This window comes from Callospermophilus lateralis, chromosome 10 (genome assembly GCF_048772815.1).
Source record: "Callospermophilus lateralis isolate mCalLat2 chromosome 10, mCalLat2.hap1, whole genome shotgun sequence".
In the NCBI taxonomy this organism is placed as follows: domain Eukaryota; kingdom Metazoa; phylum Chordata; class Mammalia; order Rodentia; family Sciuridae; genus Callospermophilus; species Callospermophilus lateralis.
Genome location: NC_135314.1, coordinates 75,885,243 through 75,909,269, shown reverse-complemented (window position 1 = coordinate 75,909,269; position 24,027 = coordinate 75,885,243). Strand labels below are relative to the sequence as shown.

The 24,027-nt window shown below is 37.1% G+C and overlaps 1 protein-coding gene across 1 annotated transcript in view; it reads right to left on the bottom strand.

The window, feature by feature from the left end:
* Nucleotides 1-4,207: 4,207 nt before the first annotated feature.
* Impg2 (interphotoreceptor matrix proteoglycan 2) overlaps nucleotides 4,208-24,027 on the bottom strand; it is an 82,132-nt gene continuing 62,312 nt past the window's right edge. The window contains exons 12-18 of the mRNA XM_076867031.2: nucleotides 17,747-18,050; nucleotides 15,403-16,664; nucleotides 14,579-14,798; nucleotides 7,446-7,656; nucleotides 6,290-6,478; nucleotides 4,729-4,939; nucleotides 4,208-4,291 (exon numbers count right to left, since the gene is read on the bottom strand). Of these exons, the coding sequence (XP_076723146.2) occupies nucleotides 4,208-4,291; nucleotides 4,729-4,939; nucleotides 6,290-6,478; nucleotides 7,446-7,656; nucleotides 14,579-14,798; nucleotides 15,403-16,664; nucleotides 17,747-18,050 (2,481 nt within the window). The remainder of the gene's footprint in view (nucleotides 4,292-4,728; nucleotides 4,940-6,289; nucleotides 6,479-7,445; nucleotides 7,657-14,578; nucleotides 14,799-15,402; nucleotides 16,665-17,746; nucleotides 18,051-24,027) is intronic.

The following is a 24,027-nucleotide window of genomic DNA, read 5'->3' as shown; positions in this document are numbered from 1 at the left end:
TAAGTTTGAGTTATTTACCGTACATTTTTAGTACTTTACTGCATTTTATTGTCTTCAAATAAGGTGACAGTCTTACTAAATATTATATTGGTAGGTTAATGACAATCGTCAAAATATTTCAAACCTCATTCATACAGCCTAAATGAGAGTTTGGCCTAAGATTTTAAAATAACTACTTAGATTGCCTTGGGGAAAGCTCTTGTACTCACAGAACAGAGGATTGTTGCTGGGGAAACTGCATTTTGCAGTCTTTTTCAATGTAGTTCAGCTACAGAAAAGGTAAGATGAAACTCTTTATTCCTAAACTAAGGCCTTCTGTTTTTTGTTATTTTTTCCTAATTCCTTCACTCTTCCATTTCACTGGTATGGAACAGACATTAATGTAGGGCTAAGTAATTTGCTTCTTCATGACAAGGTCATGCAAATGGAAATCAGAAATAGTGATGTGTGTCAGAATTCCCAAATCCCCTCTTCACTGCTTGGCTTGTGGAAAACAATGAATCCTACTTTGGCTCAGTCTGTACTTCTCCTAAGTGCTTCACATGGTGACCTACTCTGGACAACCTTTATGTCCACCTAGAATTCAAATGGGTGGCAAGCACTCATTCAAAGAGTTGCCTTCTAGGGTTAATTTATGACTAAAAAAAATTTTTTTTTCATCTAATTTCATCCAACACAAATAAGTTTTGGGGAAAAAACTTTAAAATCTTAAGCAGAAAATTTTGGAAGTTTCACAAATAAAATCAAGCATTTAGTAGTGACAACTATCTTTATAATACTTATAATATTTTTAAAATAATTATCAATTAATTTTCAAATTCGTCTAGAAGAAAATGTCCCATCAATGGCTTGTATCTATGTTAAACTACTTGAGGATCCATTTTGTGATTAGGAAACAAAAAGAAATATTAAATGGAGATTAGGAAGCTACACACACACACACACACACACACACACACACACACACACACCACGGGGAGGAGAGGGGAGGGCAATGTTACCCATATGTACTTTGCAAAATACCTGGATATCTTAATGGTTTTCCCTAGGTTAACAATGCATGTAGCTGGTCCTAATATTTAGTTTATGCTGACCGCATAACAAGTAAAATTGGCAGTAATCAAATTGAGAAAAATAAGTGAAGCAAGTATTTTATCTTATAGTTATTCTACCTCTGGTTAATTATATCCAGTCAGGAAATTAATCAAAAGGTTCAAGATTATTTTTGGCAAACATGAAGGTGTCCAACATAATATATTTGCATTAATAATAACCTACTGACTATGAATTTTGTATTAATTATTTAGCCTTCTCCTTGCCCCTTCCCGAAGCTACCCATTCAAAAAAAAAAAAAAACAAACAAACTAGCAAAGAAGAGGAAAACTTCTCTTTTCAGTCAAAATGTATGTACAGTGTGGACTTTTCCAACTTATACAATTTTAAGAATGTTTTAGTTGCAATGAAAGTCTCATCCTGTTTTGTGTAAGTAGGGATATATACAGGAGATATTACACAAAAGAGAAGCATCACCAGTGAGCTAATCTAACATGAGGTAGTGAAGTGCTGTTTTCCAAATTAATATGCCAGCAACTACAGAAGAACCAGGATTTGTCTGAGACATTTTTTGATTTCAGAAGCAGTCAGGGAACCTGTTGGTACTAACTCAGTCCATCAATCCATCAGCAAAACATGCTGTCCATGCTGTGGCCTTGATCCCATACCCGCCCCCTCCCTGCCTAATAGCAACTGTCTAAATGTTATACATATGTACTATTCTGGAAAGCTTAAAAAATAGGATATTGATAAAATTAAATAATACTGTTAAATATGCCCAGGATAAATATACCCAAGAAATTCAAAATCTTGATAGAAGCATCAAATATACGCCTAATTCTATTTTGCAGCAAAAGATTGTTCTTTTCTTCGGCAGTTTTTACAAAAACAAAAAGAACCATTCTATTTAAATAAATGTCTTTCCCCTTCAACCTGAAAATAACAAACATGATACAAAATATTGACTTACTAAGCTTGACTCCTTGTAATAGGCTCACCTTTTTTTCCTACTGGGAAACCTGAGGCACAGTTCTTAGGAGACACCTTCAAAGATACAGAAGCAGACAGAAATTGCAGCCTTACGTCTCAGGTCCGACTTTTTTTTTTTCCATAATACTTTTCAGAATGAGTGCAGCTTTTAATTTCTGGAAACACAGTTCTTGGTCTTTGTAGAAATAAAAATCATCACATCTCAACTACATTCTGAAAATTTAAGCTAGGAAAAAAAAGTATGCCCCACATTTACTAAATTTTTTAATGGAAAACTCTTCTCTCAACAGTGTTCAAAATCCAGGTTAATAATATGACATAGATAACAAGTTGTCTCCATCTTCTGTAGGATCCAATTAGTGTCAAAACGGGTGTTTGGGTCAAAGTTCTTCCCTGTCATTAAAAAAGAGAAAGAGACAGAAATTTGTTGGAGAAACAAGAATATACTGAAATGTGTTCTTGTTGTAAGACAATGATCTACATTCCTAAAATCACCAATGCTTTCTATTTTCCTTCTTTGGAGTACATCTTTTTGTACTCCTCTAAGTTAAAAAAAAAAAAAAAAACCCACTACAAGACCATGCAATGATTTCACAGAATCCTAAATTAAGTCCATTAACATTTTCTTGGGCTGCTTTGTGTACAAGAATGGTGAGACTAAGTAAAAACTGAAAATGCTGTATGGACTATGTGCCTCCATTTTTTCAAAGCCATCTTCCACCTGTGAACATCCTCACAAAGGCTGTAGAATCTGTGTGGAAATTCTTTTGTTTCACAAGATCTTCTTGTTTAAATCTCTGTTTCATGGATTTTTTTGTGTATTTTAATGTGAGGCAGTATATCATAGAAACAAGCATGTCATCATCTGCTTATCCCTAATTAGGATGAATCCTTTCTTGGAATGTCTTGGCCAAGAGCTGATGTATTTTTAATTCAGGTAGCACATTTGGGCAGGTGGTTCTGAAGGACTTACAATGGGTTTTAGAAAAGACAAAAACATCATTGATGTTCTTTCTGTTGCATACTACTGAAATAGATCCATGGGACATTTTCTGGCTAGAGATGCAGAGATGAATGAGCATCCCAGTTTTAAAAGGTAAACACCAGGATTATTGCACTGACAGCTTTCAGCAAGGATTGGAAGCGCTTCCTGGGAGCCAAACCAGATGCCTAGATTATTAGAGGTGTTTCCACCATGCATATGGAATTTAAAAAGCAACTTACTCCGTTTATTTTGATGGCCATTTGTTCTTTCTAGAAGAGAGGGATCATGAGTCAAGGGGCTACCCATTGGAGAAAAAGTATTTGGAGCAAAAGAGCAGAGGATCAGTTCGGGGCCATGACTATTATCTAACCATTGGACAACTTCTTTTACACACAGATCATTCTGGTGAAGGTATCTGACTAGGACCCATCCATGAGCAAGCACTTCTGTGAGGGCAGCATTGGGACCAAACATCAATACCAAATTAAAAATCTCACCACTACAGTCAACTAATGCCCACAGTGGTCTCTTTTCAAGATAGTTTATTTCTGTAACCTAAGTCTTATTGTGGATTCTGGAGAATAAAGAAAAACTCGCAGGAACTTGCTCAAAATTCATACTGAATAAAGCAAATGGAAAGAGACAGAATGAAACTGCAATAATCTTGATAGAGGGAGGAGGTACACTTTAATGAGATTGTTATTCAAAGCATACTGAAATGTATATAGAGATGGAAATGGAAGGATGTGCTGAAATATGTGAGGATTTATGTCTCCTCAAATGCCTTTCATAGAAACCATCTATGAAAACTACTTTATGGCAATGGATTACTGGCAAGATCTATGCAGATTAGAGAGAAACTATAACATAGCTCAGGAATCTCTAGGCCAAAATAGATAAGGTCTTAGTCTGAAATCTTCTCTGTCACTGGCTATCATTATCATCTTAAGTAAATGTCTTCATCTGCCCAAGACTTCCTTTCCTCAATTAAGGAATATCCAACTTATACAGTAATTATAAGAAGTAATGAGATAATCCATATTTATATACGTAAAGAGCTCAATAAACGTTGATTATTACCAAGACCTCTGTCACATGAACAGGAATTACATGCACATGCTGGCTGTACTACTCTAAGATCAGCTATTAAGATCAGGGATCGGGGGCTGTGGTAAATGCTTACATTTGATGCTCTCTCACAAAAGCTGCAAACTCAGGATCATTGGCATACAGTTCCAAAATTCTCATTCTCTCTTGAATTTCCTTAAACAACAAAAAAGTCACATACTGCATTAGAAAAACTTCATCAGTCTTTTGGAAGATTTAATTATTATAAGGAATTTTGATATTCTGGGCTATCCAGGGAAGAGCTATAAGAAAACATTCTCAAAATGGAAGGTTCTATATGTACTATTAAATATTGCATGGACTGCTCTAACCCCAGCATACATTCCCAAGAAAGTAAGTGGGGCAGGAAAGAGTATTTACTAATAATGGAAACGAGTCACTTGGTGGGAAATAAGGTACAGCTCAAAGTTGAATATTTTTGCATACCACATTGGCTGGGAGATATCATAAGGTGAGAATGAATTGTGAAATATTTTTCATTCTCTCTCAAAGCCTGTGCACATACACACACATACCTCAGTAGTAGCAGCAGCAGCAGCTGCTCCACAACAGAAATGCAAAAAGTTTCCTACCTCTTTGGAAAGGTTAGTGCTCTCATACATCTGTCTGATTTCTTCTCTGCTCAAACCACCAATCACTGCTTCCTTAGCAGAGCTGCGGAAGGCATGCTGAGTATAGGGCTCCTCATATTGATCACGCCTGGCCTTGTGGCTTTCATACGCAGGGTTGTACTTCACAGCGTTCTCAATGGATGAGAGGCTGTCTGGCTGCCTGCTGGAGCCAAAAGAAAAAAGATATGACTGATTCAAGTTCTTTGGATACTTTATTACTTGGAAGACTATTTGGGATAAGATTTCTGATGGGGTAGAAAAGGAAAGGTAATAGACACAAATGGGGTAACTATGAAGTATCCAGATCTCAAAAATTATTTGTAAAGTTTCATCATTATTATCTCCTCAGCTAAATGGCAAGTGTCCTGTGGCACTATTTCATTCATCTTATTTTCTCACAGTGCCTGAGATTCAATGCATGTTGATGGGAACTGTCTGTCAGTGGATACTATTTCATTAAACAAATACAACTGCATCATTCTAAGAGTTAAACATATCAAAAATTAGTGTATAACCACACTGAGACTCTGACAAAAATACAACTATAGGGAGATGGGAGCATCTGGGCTTCAAATTCAATTCAGATCTAAAAATATTTAACGGGCATTGATTGTACACCTAGGACTGTTCTAGATGCTAATGAAACAAACAAACAAAAAAAAAACCCTGAAATTTTTACCCTGAATGAGATGATAGTCTGGTGAAAAATCAGAGTCAACAGGAAGCATAAGAACAATGATGGAGGTATGTCCTGGGTGCTCTAGGGACCCAAGAAGGGTACCTCCTTAGCCAAGGCAGAGGGAGAGGGAAGGAAGGATGCCCTTGGGTAGCGCTGGTAGACTCCAGCGCTGGCACTGTATCAATTACAATCAGGGACTATGACCACAAAACAACCCAAAGTGTCTTTGGATCCCTTGTCTAACACATGGGTCAGGCTTTATTTCCCCCATTAATGAAGCCATGTTTAATTAAACAGAGAACCAGATTTCATTTCTTGTCAGATCCTTACCCAGATTTATAATATGGTTAATCACCCCTGGGTATGAGCTAAAGGAGAACAAAATGTAACAGAGCTGACCTTCGACAAGGGAAACTCACTTTTCCCATCTCATCTCCATCGATCCCGCTCCACATCTCCCCCACTACAAAACAGGCATTCCAGCCACACTCCAGGTGCCCTTCCTCCAGAAGGCTCAGGCATGCCTCCCTGACTTGAATCATGCTCATTCAATTAACTGAGAAGTCTCATCTACTCCCTTCTGTCTGATAAATACCACAATATTTAAATAACTTTAAAAGGCTCTCCCCGGGGCAAAAATGAGTTCGTTCCTCACCTAGGCCTCTTAGCATCTCACTGATGGTGTTACTTATATTTCTTTTCAATGTGACACTCCTTTGAGGACAGGGACCAAGTTTTATTCAACTTTACAGCTCTCTGTCCAATATTTGACACACAGTAAATGCCAAGTAAATGAGTAAACAGAACATTTTCTTCCATCAGGGAGTTCTCTTCCTTATTTACCGGAAGGGCCGCTCTCCTTCTCTTGGGACATGCTGAGCCTGAAGAGTCTTGACAAGGAAGAAGATGATAATCGAAGAGACGAGGAGAAGTCCAACTACAGAGGCTATGGCGATACCTATGACCAAGGGCTCAGACACAAACTCCTCACAGTGCTCACCTCGGTACCACCAGTTCTCACCCACCCGGCATCTGTAACAAATGCAAACTCTGAATCACTCTGTTCAAAGTGGCACAAAACAGCAGAACCTTTGGTAGGACTGGGGAAAGGTACACATATAAATGCCAATCATGTGAAGCTTCACTGAAGAATCAAATATATGGCCAAGAATGTAGATCAGTGGTTCAGAGCCTAACATGTGTGAGGACCTGGATTTGATCCCCAGCACTATAAAAAAATAAAATGTAAAATACAGAATGAAATATTATTCAGCCTTAAAGAAGAATGAAATTATGACATTTGCTGGTAAATGGATGGAGTTGGAGAATATCATGCTAAGTGAAATAAGCCAATCCCCCCAAAACCAAAGGCTGAACGTTTTCTCTGATATGCAGGTGCTAATTCACAATGAGGGTAGCTAAGGAAGATTAGCATTACTTTGGATTAGACAGAGGAGAGTGAAGAGAGGGGAAGGGGTATGGGGGCAGGAAGGATAGTAAAATGAATCTGATATTATTACCCTATGTACATATATGACTACATAAAAGGTGTGATTCTACATCATGAACAACCAAAAGAATGAGAAGTTACACTCCATTTATGTACAATGTGTCAAAATGTATTCTACTGTCATGTATAACTAATTAGAACAAATTAAAAACTTTTAAAAAATAAATAAATAAAGCTCATTTTAATACTGATGGCCTTATAATCATCACTGAAACCCCTAACACAGTTACTCTAAGTACCTCAATAGCACATATTTAGACAAAATTTTTAAAGTTCCAAACTTAAATAATAAACGAAACTGGGTATATAATTTAGGACTATTAAATGACCCAGTCTTTACAAGAGAATTAGGCAGCAACCATCTACTTTCTGGAAATAATTTCTATGATAAATATCATAAGGATTACCTAAAAATCATAGGTGTTAACCCCCCATTTTCTTCAAAAGTATCTATAACCTTTGAAGCCCAAATCTCTAATTACAGCATACCTACAAATGGCCCCATGCCCGGGCATAATGTCACACTTTCCGTCATTCAAGCAGAAGTCAGGCTGTAGGTCACAGAGACTCTGACAAGGCAGTTCATCCACACTCATGTATCCAGGGTAGCATCTGCACTTGGCTTCTCCACTCCAGGGGTCAACCAGACACTCAGAAAATTCATTGCAGGCCTGAAACTTGCAAGGATTGGCTTCATCACCTAAAACGTCAAATGAACCAGAAAATGATACAAGGAAAGACAAAGCACAGGAACTGGGGTATAGGAAGCCCCTCATTAAAGCTCCTCCCTCAAATAACACAGGACAACACTCATTCTGCACCATCAAAGTACACCATCACCCGACCTATAACACAAAAAGTTCTGAAACATCCTGGACTGAGAGTTTCTCAGTTCCTCTGAAACTTAGAGCCAAATCATAAAACTCCATGATCTGAGCAAGCCCCTACGTGTTTTATCGAGGGAGTATATAGAAGCTTTAAAATCAATGTCGTGTAACTATAGATCTGAATTGTACAGTTTTCAGAGACCATTCATTCTCACCAAATCTACCCTATTATAGGTCACGTGCACACACAGCTATGTGCCTTCCCCACACTGAGACCACAGGGTGAGAAGTGAGAGCCCAGAGGAGAACTGGGAGGAGCCTCAGGGATGGATATAGCCCCATAAGAGGAGTCTTAAGAGGACAGTCTAGATTTGTGGAAGCCAATATTAGAAAAATAAACTATCCCTACATCCTCCTCAGGCCATTCGCAACAATATCTTGGCTTCAGTAACTAGTAACTTCATTTTTCATTGATAGGGTAAAGAAAAATGCCAAAAAATTAATTAGGACAATAAGCCATCAAAACTGATATAAGACACTAACTATAATGGGTCTTCCACCTATCATGGTCTCATCATAGGCTCTTCAATCTGTGAATGTCAGATAGGCAAATGGTGACAGAGATACTGGAAAAGAAGGAAACCGGTAGAAATGATCCATAGACTCATCTATATGAAAAAGTATGAAGTTAACCTAAAAGAAAAGAATAAAAATAAAAAGAGCATACTCTCTTTGTTTTCAGAGATATTAATATTGTTTTGAAAAGCCATGAGTTTCTTGCTGCTCTGGAAATTAAAGATAATTTTGTATAAGTTTATGCCCTTGAAGTTTAGAGGAGGATCTCTGAAACCAGTCTCCAAAGTTCCCAGGTGGGAAGAGAGGGGATATATTAAGTTAAAAGTCTATGTCCATCTAGAACTTCAAAATGGGACTTTATGTATAAATAGAGTCTTTGCAGATATAATTAAGTTAAGAAGAGGTAACAGTGGATTGGGAGGGTCCCTGACCTAATGACTGAGATATCCTTATAAGAAAAGGGAAATCTGGACACAGACAACATTATATAAACAGAGATTTGAGTGAAAAAAAAAAATGTCAAAGATTGCCAGAAAATACCAGAATCTAGGAAAAAGCAAGGAAGGATTTTTCTCTACACTGCTGGGGGAAGCATGGCTTTGTCAATCTTTCATTTTGAACTTCTAGACTGAAGAACTATGAAAGGATACACTCTGTTGTGATAAGCCACCCAGTTTGTGGTACCTTGTTCAACAGCCTTAGAAGAACAATAGAGCAGACACTGCCAAGCAGCTCATGTAACAAGGCGAGCATACAGATGTGCTGACCTCCACTGACAAGAAGATCGCACAGCAGGATTCCACTGCGTATTTCCTCAGTCTTTACATCCTTGTCCTACTAATCATTTTGTTACTAAAATAATCTAATCTTGAGCTAGCCAGTGCGGAATAGAGGTGTATATAGTGGGTAGGGAGGGTGGTATTTTATAGATCTCTTTTGTTGATGAAAGCGAATTTTCTGAGACACTGTATGTGGTGAGGGAGAGTTACACAAGAGACAAATCAGTTGTTTTGTTTTTGCACAGTGCGATTGAATTGAGGAGAACTTACCACTGACCTACATTCCCAGCTCTTTAAATTTTTAAATTTTGAGATAAGGTCTCATTAAGTTGCTCAGGCTGGCCTCAAACTTGTGATCTTCCTGCCTTAGCCTCCCAAATTTCTGGGATTATAGGCATGGGCCACTGGACCCAATGAAAAAATCAGTCTTATAGTAGCCACTCTTGACATAAGAATGATCATCTGAGGACCTCTTACCCAAGGTATACATGTAGAAGGAAAATTCTATTTGAAAATTTAAAAATTTTGTGGCCATTCTGTGGGTGTGTAAGAGGGCAAAAGAAAACAATTTACATTTTCTATATATTAGGAGAAAGGTATAGATAGAGGGAAAGGATAAATGCTATCCCCTTTTGCTCCCAGAGGTCAAGCCTAATATTTATAAAAGAGACTAAATAGAGTCTCTTTCCTGACCCAGAAGACTAAAGCTGGATGTGGAGAACAGCTTGCCCCTGTGGGAAAGTACCTTGATATATGCAGAAACAAAGGCAGATTTGGAGCTAAACTTGGAATGGGAGACAGGGATCTAAATTGTCAATGAATTACACAACTCTGGCTTTCCAGGAGCAGCCTACAAAAAGGATTGATGGGCCAAGGAAAATGAGAGTGGAGAGAATGTGAAGATGGTCTGGAAAAAAGCTTCCTGGCCAGAGCAACATGGGAGCTGGCTGGTCCTGGGGGGAAACGGGTCAATAGGAGATGCCCATGAGAGGGTGGCTAAGGAATGCTAATGGTAGTATTTTTAACCATTTTCTGTGCTTCAAAAAAGCCTTCTTAATGACCTTCACATCATCAGCAAATATCTAATAGAATCAATGTCTTACATTTGAGATGCTTTGGAAAAACTTTAAAATGGACTAAGAACTGTGTTAGATTAACAGGAATAACAGACACAGAGTTAAGACACATGGGAGATCAAAAATTCAGCATAGTTTAAGAAACTCAGAGATGGAAGCCAGCTGCAGTGGTGCGCACCTGTAATCCCAGGGGCTCTGGCTCCCAGCTCCAGAGACTGAGGAAAGAGGATCAAGAGTTCAAATCCAGAGTCAGAAACTTGGAGAGGCAATTAGACTCTATCTCTAATAAAATATGAAATTTTAAAAAGGGTTGGTGATGTGGCTCAGTAATTAAGCACCCCTGAGTTCAATCCCCAGTACCAAAAAGAAAGAAACAAAGAAACTCAGAGATGTAGTAATTAAGTAATTAAGACATAGTTAAGTTCCCTAACAATGCCTATGGGTATTGAGGGGTGGAGAAACATTAAATATTTTCTTCTGTATGTGGGAGAGATTACTGCCCATTCATTTGACTATTAAAGGAAAAGGTGATCCTATAGGGGCTGGGGTTGTGGCTCTGCAGCAGAGCGCTTGCCTCCCAGTGTGAGGCACTGGGTTCTGGATCCTCAGCACCACATAAAAATAAATAAATAAACAAAATAAAGGTATTGTGTCCATCTACAACTAAAAAAAATTTTTAAAATGGTGATACTATAAAACTGGATGACTTGGCATGCAGATACGTGTGAGTTACATAATAAATTGAAGCAAATGAGCTTATTTATTGTAATTCTCTTTTAAAAGAAGTGGACTAGGGACTGGGATATAGTTCAGTGGTACAGTGTTTGTCTAGCATGTGTAAGGCCTTGACTTTGATCCCCAGAGCCACCAAAAAAGGGGTGGGAGGTGGACTTTTGCAAAAATTTTATAAGTAAAACTACTTACATTTGTAAACCTAGTCAATAGCTTTTAGATATTTTGTTTAATCCTTAGACTAGCCTTGTGAAATGCACAGGTCAGGTAATATTATCCCCATACAATACATGAGGGACTAAATCTCAAAGATAAAATAGCTCCTCTAAAGTCACACAAATGATTAAGGGCAGAGAAGAGAAACCTAGCTTTCCAAATTATAATTAATTGCTTCTTCCACTACACCACTTGGCAAAGAATTTGCATGCAATCCTAGAGAACTCAAGTGGCAAAAGATTTGGCTATCAGGGGATTAGCCAAATCATTTTCTTCACTTTCAGTGAATAATGGTCCTTCAAGGATTTCAAAGGAAAGAATGTTTGCTTCTTTCTCAGTTGAAAAATAGGGCTGACTTTCAAACCAGTTTGAGAATAAAAACCACTGGAGAAATATGAACCTAGACATTCCATCTCACTCCTACTCAAAACCACTGTCCATTGGTATGTAGAAGGGAAAAAAGAATAAAATTTCAGGCTCCAACAATACGCTCCGCATCCAAGGCTTCCAAATCAAAATAATGTTTCATTTCATTCATTCACAGTATTTCTAAGTACCTCCTGTATTCAAAGCTATGTGCTAAAGTCTGGCTAGAAAGTGGTTAATATTTGGTCCTTGTGAAAAACTCTATTGGGAAAAATAGCCATTAAGCAACTATGCACATAAATTAACATTGCAAACAGTGCTAAACTCCATAGGAGAAAAGAATAGACTAAAAGGAAAGAACTAATGCAGATTACTATGGGTAGATTATCTAAAGTCTTAAGGAAGCAATATTTGAACTGAAGCATTAAGGGTACACAGGGGTCAGCCAAGAGTAGAAGGAGTTTCAGGCAAAGGGGACACTATATGCAAAGGCTTAGGTCACAAAACATTTCTGGCATATAAGAAAACCAAACAAGTTAGTTTGACTGGAATATGGAAAGCAGAGGGGTTAGTGTTATTAGATGATATTGGGGGAGAAGTTGGGAACCAGGTCTTATGCCTATTGAATCAGGCAGTCATTGAAATGTTTTAAACTGCAAAGTTAAATAATGTGATGGATGTTTTCAAAAGAGTACCATGGCTGCTGTCTGAAGAACGGTTAGAAGAGGGAGAAAAAGGAAAAGTAAGAAAACTGATCCAAATGAGGGATAATGGTGAATTAGACTGCATAGTAGCAGTGGAGATAGAAAAGCCTGGATTTAAAAAAATAGACAAATCAAAAAGTTGTTTCATTGAAAAAATAAATAAAATAGATAAACCCCTAGTCAGGCTAAAGAAGGAAAAAAGAAAGAAAACTCAAATTACTAAAATACATGATGAAAAGGAAAAAATCACAACAGACATGATTAAAATGCAGAAGGTGATTAGAAACTATTTTGAACATTTATACTCCAATAAAATAGAAAATATCTGTAAGGAAAATATGAATGCAAATACAGTTATTTCATACTAGACAAAGGTGCCAAAAACATTCACTGGAAAAAAGAGAGCCTATTCAACAAATAGTGATAGGAAAAATCGCTGCATGAAAACCCACTTCAAAGTGGATCAAAGAATTAGCCATTAGAACAGAGATCCTGCTACTACTAGAAAAAAAAAGGTTCAAATCTTCTCTATGCCAGCCTAGGATCTGACTTCCTTAGTGAGACCTCTAAAGCATAAAAAATAAAATCAATAAATGGGATGGATTCAAATTAAAAAGCTTCTTCTCAGCAAAAGAAACAATAATGTGAAAAGAGAGCCTACAGATTGGAAGAAAATCTTTACCACATGCACCTCAGACAAAGCATTAATCTCTGGGATATAAAAAGAACTCAAAATCACCAAAAAAACAAATAACCCAATCAATAAATGGCTAAGGAACTGAACAGACACTTCCCAGAATAAATATAATCCATCAAAAAGTATATGAAAAAATGTTCAACATCTCTAGTAACTAGAAAAATGCAAATCAAAATCACTCTAAGATTTCATCTCACTCCAGTCAGAATGGCAATCATCAAGAATACAGTCAACAATAAGTGTTAGTAAGGATGTGGGAGAAAAGGTACACATTACTGGTGGACTGCAAATTGGTACAACCACTATGGAAAGCCGTATGGAGATTCCTTAGAAAACTTAGAATAAAACCACCATTTGACCCAGCTATCCAACTCCTCGGTTTATACCCAAAGGACTTTAAATCAGCATACTACAGTGATGCAGCCACATTGATGTTCATATCAGCTCAATTCATAATAGCTAAACTATGAAACCAACCTAGGTGCCCTTCAATAGATGAATAGATAAAGAAAATGTGAGATAGATATTTTATTTTATATCTACCAAAGGAATATTACTCATCTTTAAAGAAAAATGAAATTATGGCAATTGCCAGTAAATGGATGGAGTTGGAGAATATCATGCTTACATAAATAAGCCAATCTCAAAAAACTACAGGCCAAATGATATGTGGATGCTAATTCACAATAAGGGGTGGGGGGGCACTAGGGAAGAAATGAGTTACATTAGACTAGGTAGAGGGGAGTGAAGTGAGCCGAGAGGTTATGGGGATAGGAAGGTTTCAGATGAATGAAACAGACACTATTACCTTATGTACATATATGATTGCATGATCAATGTGATTCTACAACATGTATAATCAGAAAAATGAGAAGTTATACCCCATTTATGTATGATATATTGAAGAGTATAAATGCATTCTACTGTCATGTATAACTAATTAAAACAAATTTTAGGAATTTATAAAGTAAAAAAATAAAATAAAATAAAAGCTAGTATTAGAGATATATTTAGAATTTAGAATCAAAATAAGTTTGGTGATCAACTAAAAGTTGTGGGGGTGAAAACAATGACATCAGGAATGACTAACAAGGTTTAGCTAAGTAGATAAATCTTCTAATTATTGATATGAGGAAGCTGAGAGAAGGAGTAGATTTAACTGGAAAGTAGGGAGATACAGAAAACAAGAGTTCACTTTTAAATATCTGAAGTTTGATGCACATAGAATACATTAAATACATTCAAGTGGAGTCTGTAAAGTAAGTAGTTAGATAATGGTTCTAGAGCTCAGAAGGGAAGTTTGCTCTTTGAAGAGAATAGCTGACATTTACATAAAACAAAACAATGGGAATGAATATCATATATCTGTATCTACATATTCAAATTGACAGTGGAGTTAAGGGGCCTGGCAACATAGAATAAGAGCAATAGATAAATCAAAGAGAGATCCAGGCAAAGTTATAGAGAAGGGAGGGAGGTGAACCAATAAAGATAACATTTATGAAAAGTGAATGTTATTGATGTCCTTGGAAGAATTGTATTTTTTTTCTTTCCTACAAGTCTTGGTTTCCCCTCAATTCAGACAAAAACACAAGTATAATCACTGTATTCCATTAAGAAACTAGTAGCATGGTGGGCACTATCATTACCTGATTCCACATCAAGGGAATATTTATCAATAGCCAAGTTCATGGTTTGGTAGGCAGTAGTACAGAAGTCTTCGAGAATCATGTACACAGCATTGTTGACGTTAGGAGGAACAGAATCGGCAAACTTCATTCGGCTGTTCACCACAATACTGCCATTTCTGAAGTTCAGGATTTCTAAATTCTGGAACCCTGTGAGATTTGACTGGAGGTAGGGAACCAGCTACAATACACGAAAAGTGATAAATGATAAATGATAAACACAGCTTTGCATTTTTAAAAATATGTAACAAAAGACAAAAACAACAAAGATGAGCCCCTCTCCTTCTTTTCCTAATTGTATTCTATCTGCATTTGAACTATTAATGAACAAAGCTATAAGTTAGGAATTGAGAGTCTAAACTAAGAATGTCATGAGATTTTCACAGTGACATTTGGGAACGCCATGGAATTCATAAACAGCTTTAGACATCCAGGAAGTTTATTTTGTTTTACTAAAGTTGGGCATAGATGCCCACAAAACACTGGTCTCACAGTAAGATTTTTTTTCTCATGTTATTTCAGGCCTAGAAGTCAAGGAATACAATCTTCAGTATCTAAACTCTCTGCCTATCACATCACTCTCATGGCACATTTGTGTTTTCCATCTCTTGAATGCATCTGTGTTATTCTTCTATCAACCCTAGGCCATGATGCTCTCTGTGGATGACAGAAAATGAATGAACACAGCAGATCCCACTTTCCTGTGCTCAGACATGGGGTGTCAAGGGTTGGAGAGAGTCACCATGATTGTTCACTAATGCCCATGTTTCACTTTTTGAACTTACCAATTCTAAGAATCTTTGCTCCAGTGCTTTATACTCCAAAGAGTTTTTATTAAACAGATCCTCTGAAAACATCATGTTAGTCACTCGGAGGCTGAAGAAAACCACCAAAGCCCCAGCAGTCGGGGTGTAACTCAAGTCATCTCCTTTTGTGGGCTGAGCCACAATAGCCATCTCTGTGGAGTTAATATTTGTAGACATTTCCACATAACCACTGACCTTGCCATTTTGCTCTTGGATTAGGTCAGGCTGATAGTAATCTGTGCCTACCCGGTCCAGTTCTAATGAAATGTCCTGTACGCCCATAATTACTTCATCTTCCAGCAGGGTGGAGCTTGTGGTTGGAGGAAATTTGGCGGACTGTGTCATGGAAGCTTTCAACCAGAATGTGTCAGGACTCTGTGGTGTACTTGCCAACGTGCCCCTGGACAATTTTTCTAGGGAAGACGTTCTTGCTCCATTTGTATCTGATTCTGGCAATACGGTCCACACAGGCTGTACATCTGGTTTTACTACTGAACTCTTGCTGTCAAACTGCTCAGGGCTAGATAAATCTGTAGTTTGCTCTATATTCTCTTTCAGGAAGGCATTTATGTGATCAGTAGAAGCAGAAATTGCTACAGATGCTTTTGTAACTGAATTATAATCAATGTCAGGTACCTCTGATGTGTGCTTGGGAAAATTCAGAGATGCAGATTGAGTTGCAGACTCTGCAAAAATGCGCACAGTAGGTCCACCAAGGGGCTCTTCTTCTGCAAAGTTTGTGGATCCATCCTCAGGCCTATGTTTTGAATGCTCAATAATTTGGTAGGTGGAATCCATTTTGTCATTCATAACTAGTTTCTCATCTATACCTTCAGTTGGCAAAAGTGAATTTTCATCTTCAAGCCATGACTTGGACAGTGGTTCAGTGTTCTTCTCCAATAAAGTCTCACTCCATGGCCAAGTAATCAGATCCACCCTTTGCCCAGATCCTGAACCTAAACCACTCTCAAATATGAACTCTTTTTCCATGGATGTATCTGGAAATGAAGGGCTCACTTCTAATTGATCTTTGACTTCAGAATCCAAGGAGTCCAAGCCAAAAGGTATTTCTTTATCAAGATCTGAAGTAACAGAAGATGTCAGATATGGTGAGGATGTCAAGGACACACCAGAGTCTTCTATGGACGGTATTGTTTCTTTTGGCACATGTTGAGTGAATGAACTTGAAGGCAATGGATCAATAGAAAGAATATCTTGTGACTCTTCAACATTGGCTAATCCTAAAAATAAAGTTTTCCATTCATTAATCTACAAAGTTGTAAAAATATATTCATAGTTCTCTGCTGTTTTTCTAGTTAAGCTAGCAGGTCTATAGCTAACTTTTAAATCTAGCAAATAAGAAGATACAGTAATTGTTTGTAATGTGGGGCAATCACTCATGAATATATCCTACTTCTCTAAGGATAAGATTGACTATTAAAATAATTAATCTTCAAACACTTGACTTTTTCCCATGAAAATAAAGAACTGCTAGTAGACATATTTTCAACAAAAACCAAATTCTCTAGGAACTTAGGGAGAAATTTTCTTGGAAATTGGGTTTCTCTTTGAATTCCCATTTTCTTTGTTAAAATATTTACCATCTGACTCACCTTGTGTTCAGATTCTTGCACTCATTATTTATATCTTTGTTCACATACCTCTTTCACCTGTATATACCAACCCTAAGCAACATTGATATTTTGTTTTCTCCACAATATCCAGAAGATCATTTTTATTTCTTTTTATCTTCTCAAATATTGCTCTAAGCTACTAAAATCTTTAGACTAGAATCCTATATTAATCCTATTAGAAGCTACTAGAATAATCTTCTTGGATGCTTCTTTTTACCACTTTAATATTCAAGCAAGCAAAGTAATTCTTTAATAGTAGTGGTAACAGTAACTTAGTTAAATTATATAGTTTTCAATGAGCTTTAACATATCTACTAAGTGATTTCTACCCTACCTTTTCAAGTTCATTTTTTATTATTTACAGATGTGGACCCTCCCCCCTCTAACCAATAAAATCTGTTTCCTCTCTAACACAGGTTTCCTAAGACATTTTCTCCTAAATGAATGCTACTATGCTTTTCTTTTCACCACAGTCTCTTCCTTTCTTCAAAACCCTTGCCATCTGACACATAAGGAAACATGAAGAAACAGGAAGTACTGGGGGAATGAAATTGACCAAATTATTTTGTGTGCATGTATGAATATATAAAGCAAATCCCACTAACGTGTAATTGTAAACACCAATACAAACTTTTAAAAATAGATAAAATTTTAAAGAAGAATCATGAAAAGTGATTAAAGGTCCTTACCATCTTCTAATAAGTGGGATCCAGATGTCCTCTCCTCAGAAGCCACAGACAAGCCAGTGTGAAGTGCTGCTGGGGTGACAGAATGAAGAGTCAAGCTATTAACCTCTAACACTTCCGGGGAAGAACCACGGACTGCCTTCGAGGGAACGGCTAATTTAGGTGTAGACACTAAATCGCCCAAAGGACTTTCTGACCAGAATTCCCTTCCAGTGGCTGAGGGAGGACTGGAATTGAAATCAAGTGGTGAAGCATCGATGAGGATAGATTCATCTGCTGAGGGCCATTCAGCTTGAAGGGTATTGTCCTGGGGGAAGAAAAAGGCTCTATCACATCATACATAAAACACACACATATAAATAATTTCAAAGACCACCAATCTATCCAGATTCCTGGATTTTCTAGGAACAAGGAGGCAGTATAAAATTAGAGGGTAGAGAGATAAGGGCTCCAGAACAAAACACCTGATATCAAATCCCAATTCGGCCACTTACGGGTTGGAGAATCTAGAGAAAAACTATGTAACTGTTCAAAACTCACCTGTAAAAGGGACACAGATGAGAGCATCTATTTAAAAAAAAAAACCTACATAGTGAATTTGTGGGAGAAAATACTATTTCTTTTGCTTTTAATAGTTATTTTCTCCCCATGTTTTTAGCTTAAATGTCTTTAATTCATAGAAATTACTAATCTATAATTTGTCAGCAAAGACCTAAGCTCATTGCTCACAGTGGGAAGAAGCAATTAGCAATTTCATTCATTATTCTGAAAGACAATTATGATCCTTCATTTTTATCAGAAAAGTCACCACATTAAAGTGTGATCTATCTCAAATAAACAGCCAGGCCTATGAAATGGCATCACACCGACAAAATAACAAATTTCTCTTTCTAGTGGCTTTTTAACTAATGTGGAACTGATTTCCGCTAAACATTTAGTTTCAAGAGTAGAATTAAACAGAAATACAACCCTTGACCATGTAAATATTTAATCTTATGAAGGTAAGTCTACATTAAAAAGTATCATGATGATGTTAAAGCAAAATGGACATGGCATTTGTGGGAATTGATATATTTTAATCTACAGTGGCATTAACACTGTAGTCTAATGTTGAAGTAAATGAACTGTATTAGAGAGAAGTGTACTGTATTGTAAAGAAAGAGGAAGCTGAAAGCCATCCTCAAATGACCAGATGCAACTACAAATGAGCTATAAAGAAAGATTTCAGGATAATCAATTCACTCTTCAGGAATCCTTCATCTGAAGTGAGCCTGAGGATAGTAAGACTTGGTTCCCAAGTCAGACAAATAGGTAGGATCTAATCCAGGAGGGTTATGTTTTGGATATGAGATATCCCCCAAAAGCTCACATGTCAGACAATGCAAGAAGGTGTAGAGAAGAAATGATTGGGTTATAGCCTTAACCCAATCAGTTAAGTAATCTGTTGATAGGGATTAACTGAGTGATAACTAAAGTAGTAGGGTGTAGCTGGAAAAGGCAGAAATTGGGGGTGTGGCTTTGAGGTATATATTTTGTATCTAGCGGGTGAAGTCTCTCTCTCTGCTCTCTGATCATTATATGAGCTGCTTCTCTCCTCCACACTCTTCCACCATAATGTCCTGCCTCACCTTGAGCCCCAAGAAGTGGAGCCTACTGTCTACAGACTGAAACCTCTGAAATTGTGTCCTCAAATAAACCTGTCCTCCTCTACGTTGTTCTGGTTGGGTCCTTTTAGTCACAGCAGTGAAAAAGTGACTAAAATGAGGAAACTACTTCCAGCATTTACCTAGTAAATTTTAGTATATTAAGAATAGAGTATATTATCATCTGGAGCAGAATTCACCTTAAATAACTGCACATAGTGGAGGCAGCTTGCAAATCACTGGCCTGGATGTAGTGCTCCTACATAACTTGGCACCAAATAGACACACACAGTTGCCTCATATTTTTGTCTATCATATCTAAGTTATCCTCTGTCCTTAAGAATAGACCTGATGGAGAGAGAAGAGTTCAATTCCAGATAAATATGAAGATACAGTCTAGAATGTGAGAGAGAAAAAAAATTAAGTGAAAATAGCAACTTGTCTTTTCCAAAGGCTCAGGTGTTTTACAGGGCCATTCTATGGGTTATAAAAATCTTATGTGGGAGGAAGAACTGAGAATGCACAAGTGTGAGCAAAACAAAGGTCAATTAATTTTTAGAGTTAGACTTCAGAATCATATAGTCCTATCATGCCTATTAAAGATTAAGAACTGAGGTTCATGGAGGTGAAATGCCCAATGTTGCAAAAAAATGCAAAAAAAAAAAAAATCAGAACTAGAAGCTGAGCATCTGGATTTTCCTGTGATTTCCCCACTACCACAGGATATTCATTCAGAGGTCTCTTTGAGTGCATATATCCAGATGGTGAAAGGATTCCCAAAGGAGAAACCAGAACAGACTTGGTTAATCAGGCATTTAGGCTTAGCATTTCCAAGACCCAGGTGAACACAGAAGTGAGGGAGACAGAGAGGCCATTTTCTAATATTTAAACGTCTGCTCTATGGAATAGGTTGGCTATTTTTATATAAAGAGAAGTTCCTTTCTTCTTTCCCTACCCCCAACTATTTCTAGTTTCAAAAATTATATATATATTTCTGGGGGAAAGTAAGAAAGCCATTTGCTCAATATCAAGTTCTTTTCTTCAGAAAAGTAGCTAGGGTGATGATGATGTCGCCCATCAGGGAATTCACTTTTGTCCTCTTTTCTAAAACTACCTCTAGATATGTGTCAGAGCAACTCATGCTTCCATCTAGGTCAGGAAGATTCACATTCTTGAAAATTCCAAATATGCTTTTAAAAAAATTCCAAATGAGATATCATAAGCCATTTAGCCCATGTTTCAGGAATTGAGTTCCATCAGACAGGGCCTGATGCTTATTAGAAAAGCAGCTGAATTCTCAATAAAAAGAAGTCCTCAAAGCAGAGTATTTTAGCATCTCTAAGTAGCCATGTCTACTTCATAGCTATGGAAACTTGGGCAAGACCCTGAACCTTGTAATACACAATTTTTATAAAAAATTAACGCTTTTTAATTTTATAAAAAGTAAAAGTAGAACAATATCTTTAATAAGACTCAAGTTACCAACAGGCAACATGAAGTATTAAAGTAAGCAGTAGGACTTTTCAAATAAGGAAGGAAGATCATCTATTCCAAATAAATACTACTTTAAAAAACTGCATGGGAGGGGCTGGGGATGTGGCTCAAACGGTAGCGCGCTCGCCTGGCATGCATGCAGCCCGGGTTCAATCCTCAGCACCATGTACAAACAAAGATGTGTGTCTGCTGAAAACTAAAAAATAAACATTAAAATTTAAAAAAAAAAAACTGCATGGGAGCTGGGCATAGTGCCCCATGCCTGTAATCCTAGCAGATCTGGAGGCTGAGACGGGAGGATCATGAGTTCAAAGCCTTAGCAACTTAGTGAGACACTAAGCAACTCAATCAGACCCTGTCATTAAATAAAATACAAAATAGGGCTGGGGATGTGGCTCAGTGGTTGAGTGCCGCTGAGTTCAATTCCCAGCACCAAAAAAAAAAAAAAAAAAACTGCATGGGGGCTTGGGCTATAGATAGTAGCAGAGCACTTGCCTAGCACATGGGAGGCACTAGGATTGATCCTCAATATCACATAAAAATAAACAAAATAAAGGCATGCTGTCTATTTACAACTAAAATTTTAAAAAAACTGCTTGGTAATGAAACTTTCTTATACATTTTCAAAGGTGAATATTATACATGCCAGGAATAGCAGCACTTCATTTATTTTCATATTGATAGATGTTCCCATAGTAACAAATTCAATTTATGAATTCTTTTTTAATTCAATGTAGTATACTGACAAGTTTAATATTATATTGGCCAGTTTCACATCTGCTAATGCCAGCTAAAAAGGTTGCTACTACTACAGAAAGCATACTTATTGTACAACAAATGAAGATTTTCAAAGTGGGATGCCAGAAAACTGACAAATTCAATCATGCAATATCCCTAACTCTAAAATAATTCTTAAAAATCCAATTTATTTTAAAAAACTCACTTCTGTAATATAGTAAAAATCTTGCTAAAATAAGAGGAAAGGAAGGAAGGAAGGAAGGAAGGAAGGAAGGAAGGAAGGAAGGAAGGAAGGAAGGAAGGAAAGGAGGGGGAGGGGGGAGGGAGGGAGGGAGAGAGAGAAGACAGACCAGACATTTCTAATTCACAATTGTTTATATCTTATTATCACTCATTAACATTCTAATGACTCAAATTCTGCATGTTCTCACTCAAATGTGGAAGCTAAACAAGTTGATCTCATAGATACAGAGAGCACAATAGTAGTTACCAGAGGTTGGGAAAGGACTGAGGGCGGTAGTCAGGGGGAGAGAGGTTGATTAACAGGATCCAAGTTAAAGTCAGTTAAAGGGAACTATCTAGTCTTCTGTAGCACAGAGGTGTGATGATAGTTAACAATATGGTATACTTCAAAATACTTAGAAGACAGATATGAATATTTCTAACACAAAGTAATGAAAAATCTGGAGGTGATGATATAATTCACTCCCATTTGATCACATTGCATACATATATAAAAATATCACACTGTACCCCATAATTATGTGTAATCATTATATATCAATAAAATTTTTTTAAATATTCCAATGTCTCCTAAATTGTTAATGAATGCTCTGCAGTTATCACTGTTCATTAAAGTAAGGATTTGGCTTAAATGAAAAGGGAACCACAGCAACATAAATGAGCAATAAGCCCAGTTAGTCAATGCTTGCCATCATTAAAGTAGCAGCCATTTCTGACACAAAAAAAAAGTGCATTTAATAACATCAGATCTTCTTGGTTTTCAAAAGAAGCTGGAAATCTGTATTTTCATGTAAAAATCTAATTTTTAGTTGTTGGCTTATTTTTAAAACTTCATTGCAAAATGCATGTCTATAGCTAGATGTAGCCAGCTGGTCTCCAGTTAGCAACTTCTGCCTGCTATAGGAATCCTGTCTTGACACCATGATTCTAAAATAGCATCACAGACGTGTGGTTACAGAAGTCCCAGGTTGAACGTGATTAGAAGGAGTGAAAACAAGTGGTGCCCTCACCTCTCTCTGCCATTGCACTCTGGATGAACATCCAGGATAGCATCTGCATCAACTTGTTTATTTAGAAGTCTGTCTACTACCAGACTGGAAAATTCTGGGAGGCAGGGCCACACCTTATTCATCTAAGTTTCCCCAGCACTTGGCACATTAAAAGTACAAAATAAATGTATTTGAATGAATGAATAAACAAACACCAAATGAATGTACACTCTGATGTCAATATTCCCATCCTTTTTTTCTCCAAAATGGAACTCTGTGAAAAGATTCTTTCCAGAGATTCCATATTTCAAAATTGAGTTCTTCTATTGCTGAGTAGAAGATTTGTCTACCTAGATCAATGATCAAATGAATTGGGGGCAGATTTTCCAAATTTCCATTGCTGGCTTAATGCCAAGAAACAAGTATTTCATACAGCTGACACGAGACAAAAAGAAGTCTTAAGAGAGTAGAAGGAGTGGGGAGCATAGATGAGGAGTCCCCCTCTGGTATCTGTGATAGTAAGTGATCCCTGTAGTCATTGTAGATAGGTAGGGCACTGCCATTGTGGCTGCACTGTGGATGTTTTAACTGCACTCAAGGATGTTATTTTCTTCTCTACTAGATGCTTCCCTATAAGTGAAGTGGAAATTAGAGACATAGAGATGGAAGAGGAATTCCTCCTGGAGTTGGTAGTGAGAACAGAAAGTAAAATTCATTCCATGCTGTTGATGTGCAAATGGAAGTGTTTTCAATCCAGTTGAAAAGGAGACCTGATTTATAGTCCCTGTTATTTGTCAGCTAGTTGATATTTTTACTCTTCCTTCTCTCCCTTCCACACACACTCACACACTATTCTATATGCTATGGTGTCCAAACTTTCTGCAATACAATCCTTGAAATTAAAGTCTATATTCTAAACTTGTACATCAATTTATAGTCTTATCTATAAAAACTATGTCTGGATAACTTTGAAAACAACTCACTGGACACATACAGCTTAATTATCACCAAACAAGTATGAACCATAAATATTAAGTTTTCTACCATGTGTCGAGTTTGGCAATGTAAGACTTCATTTAACTACCATGGAAAGCTTAAATTTTCTGAATCAACACTTAGTACCCATGATCTGACAATTCTGAGTAATGTTCCAGGGATGATGCAAGAGAATATTTGC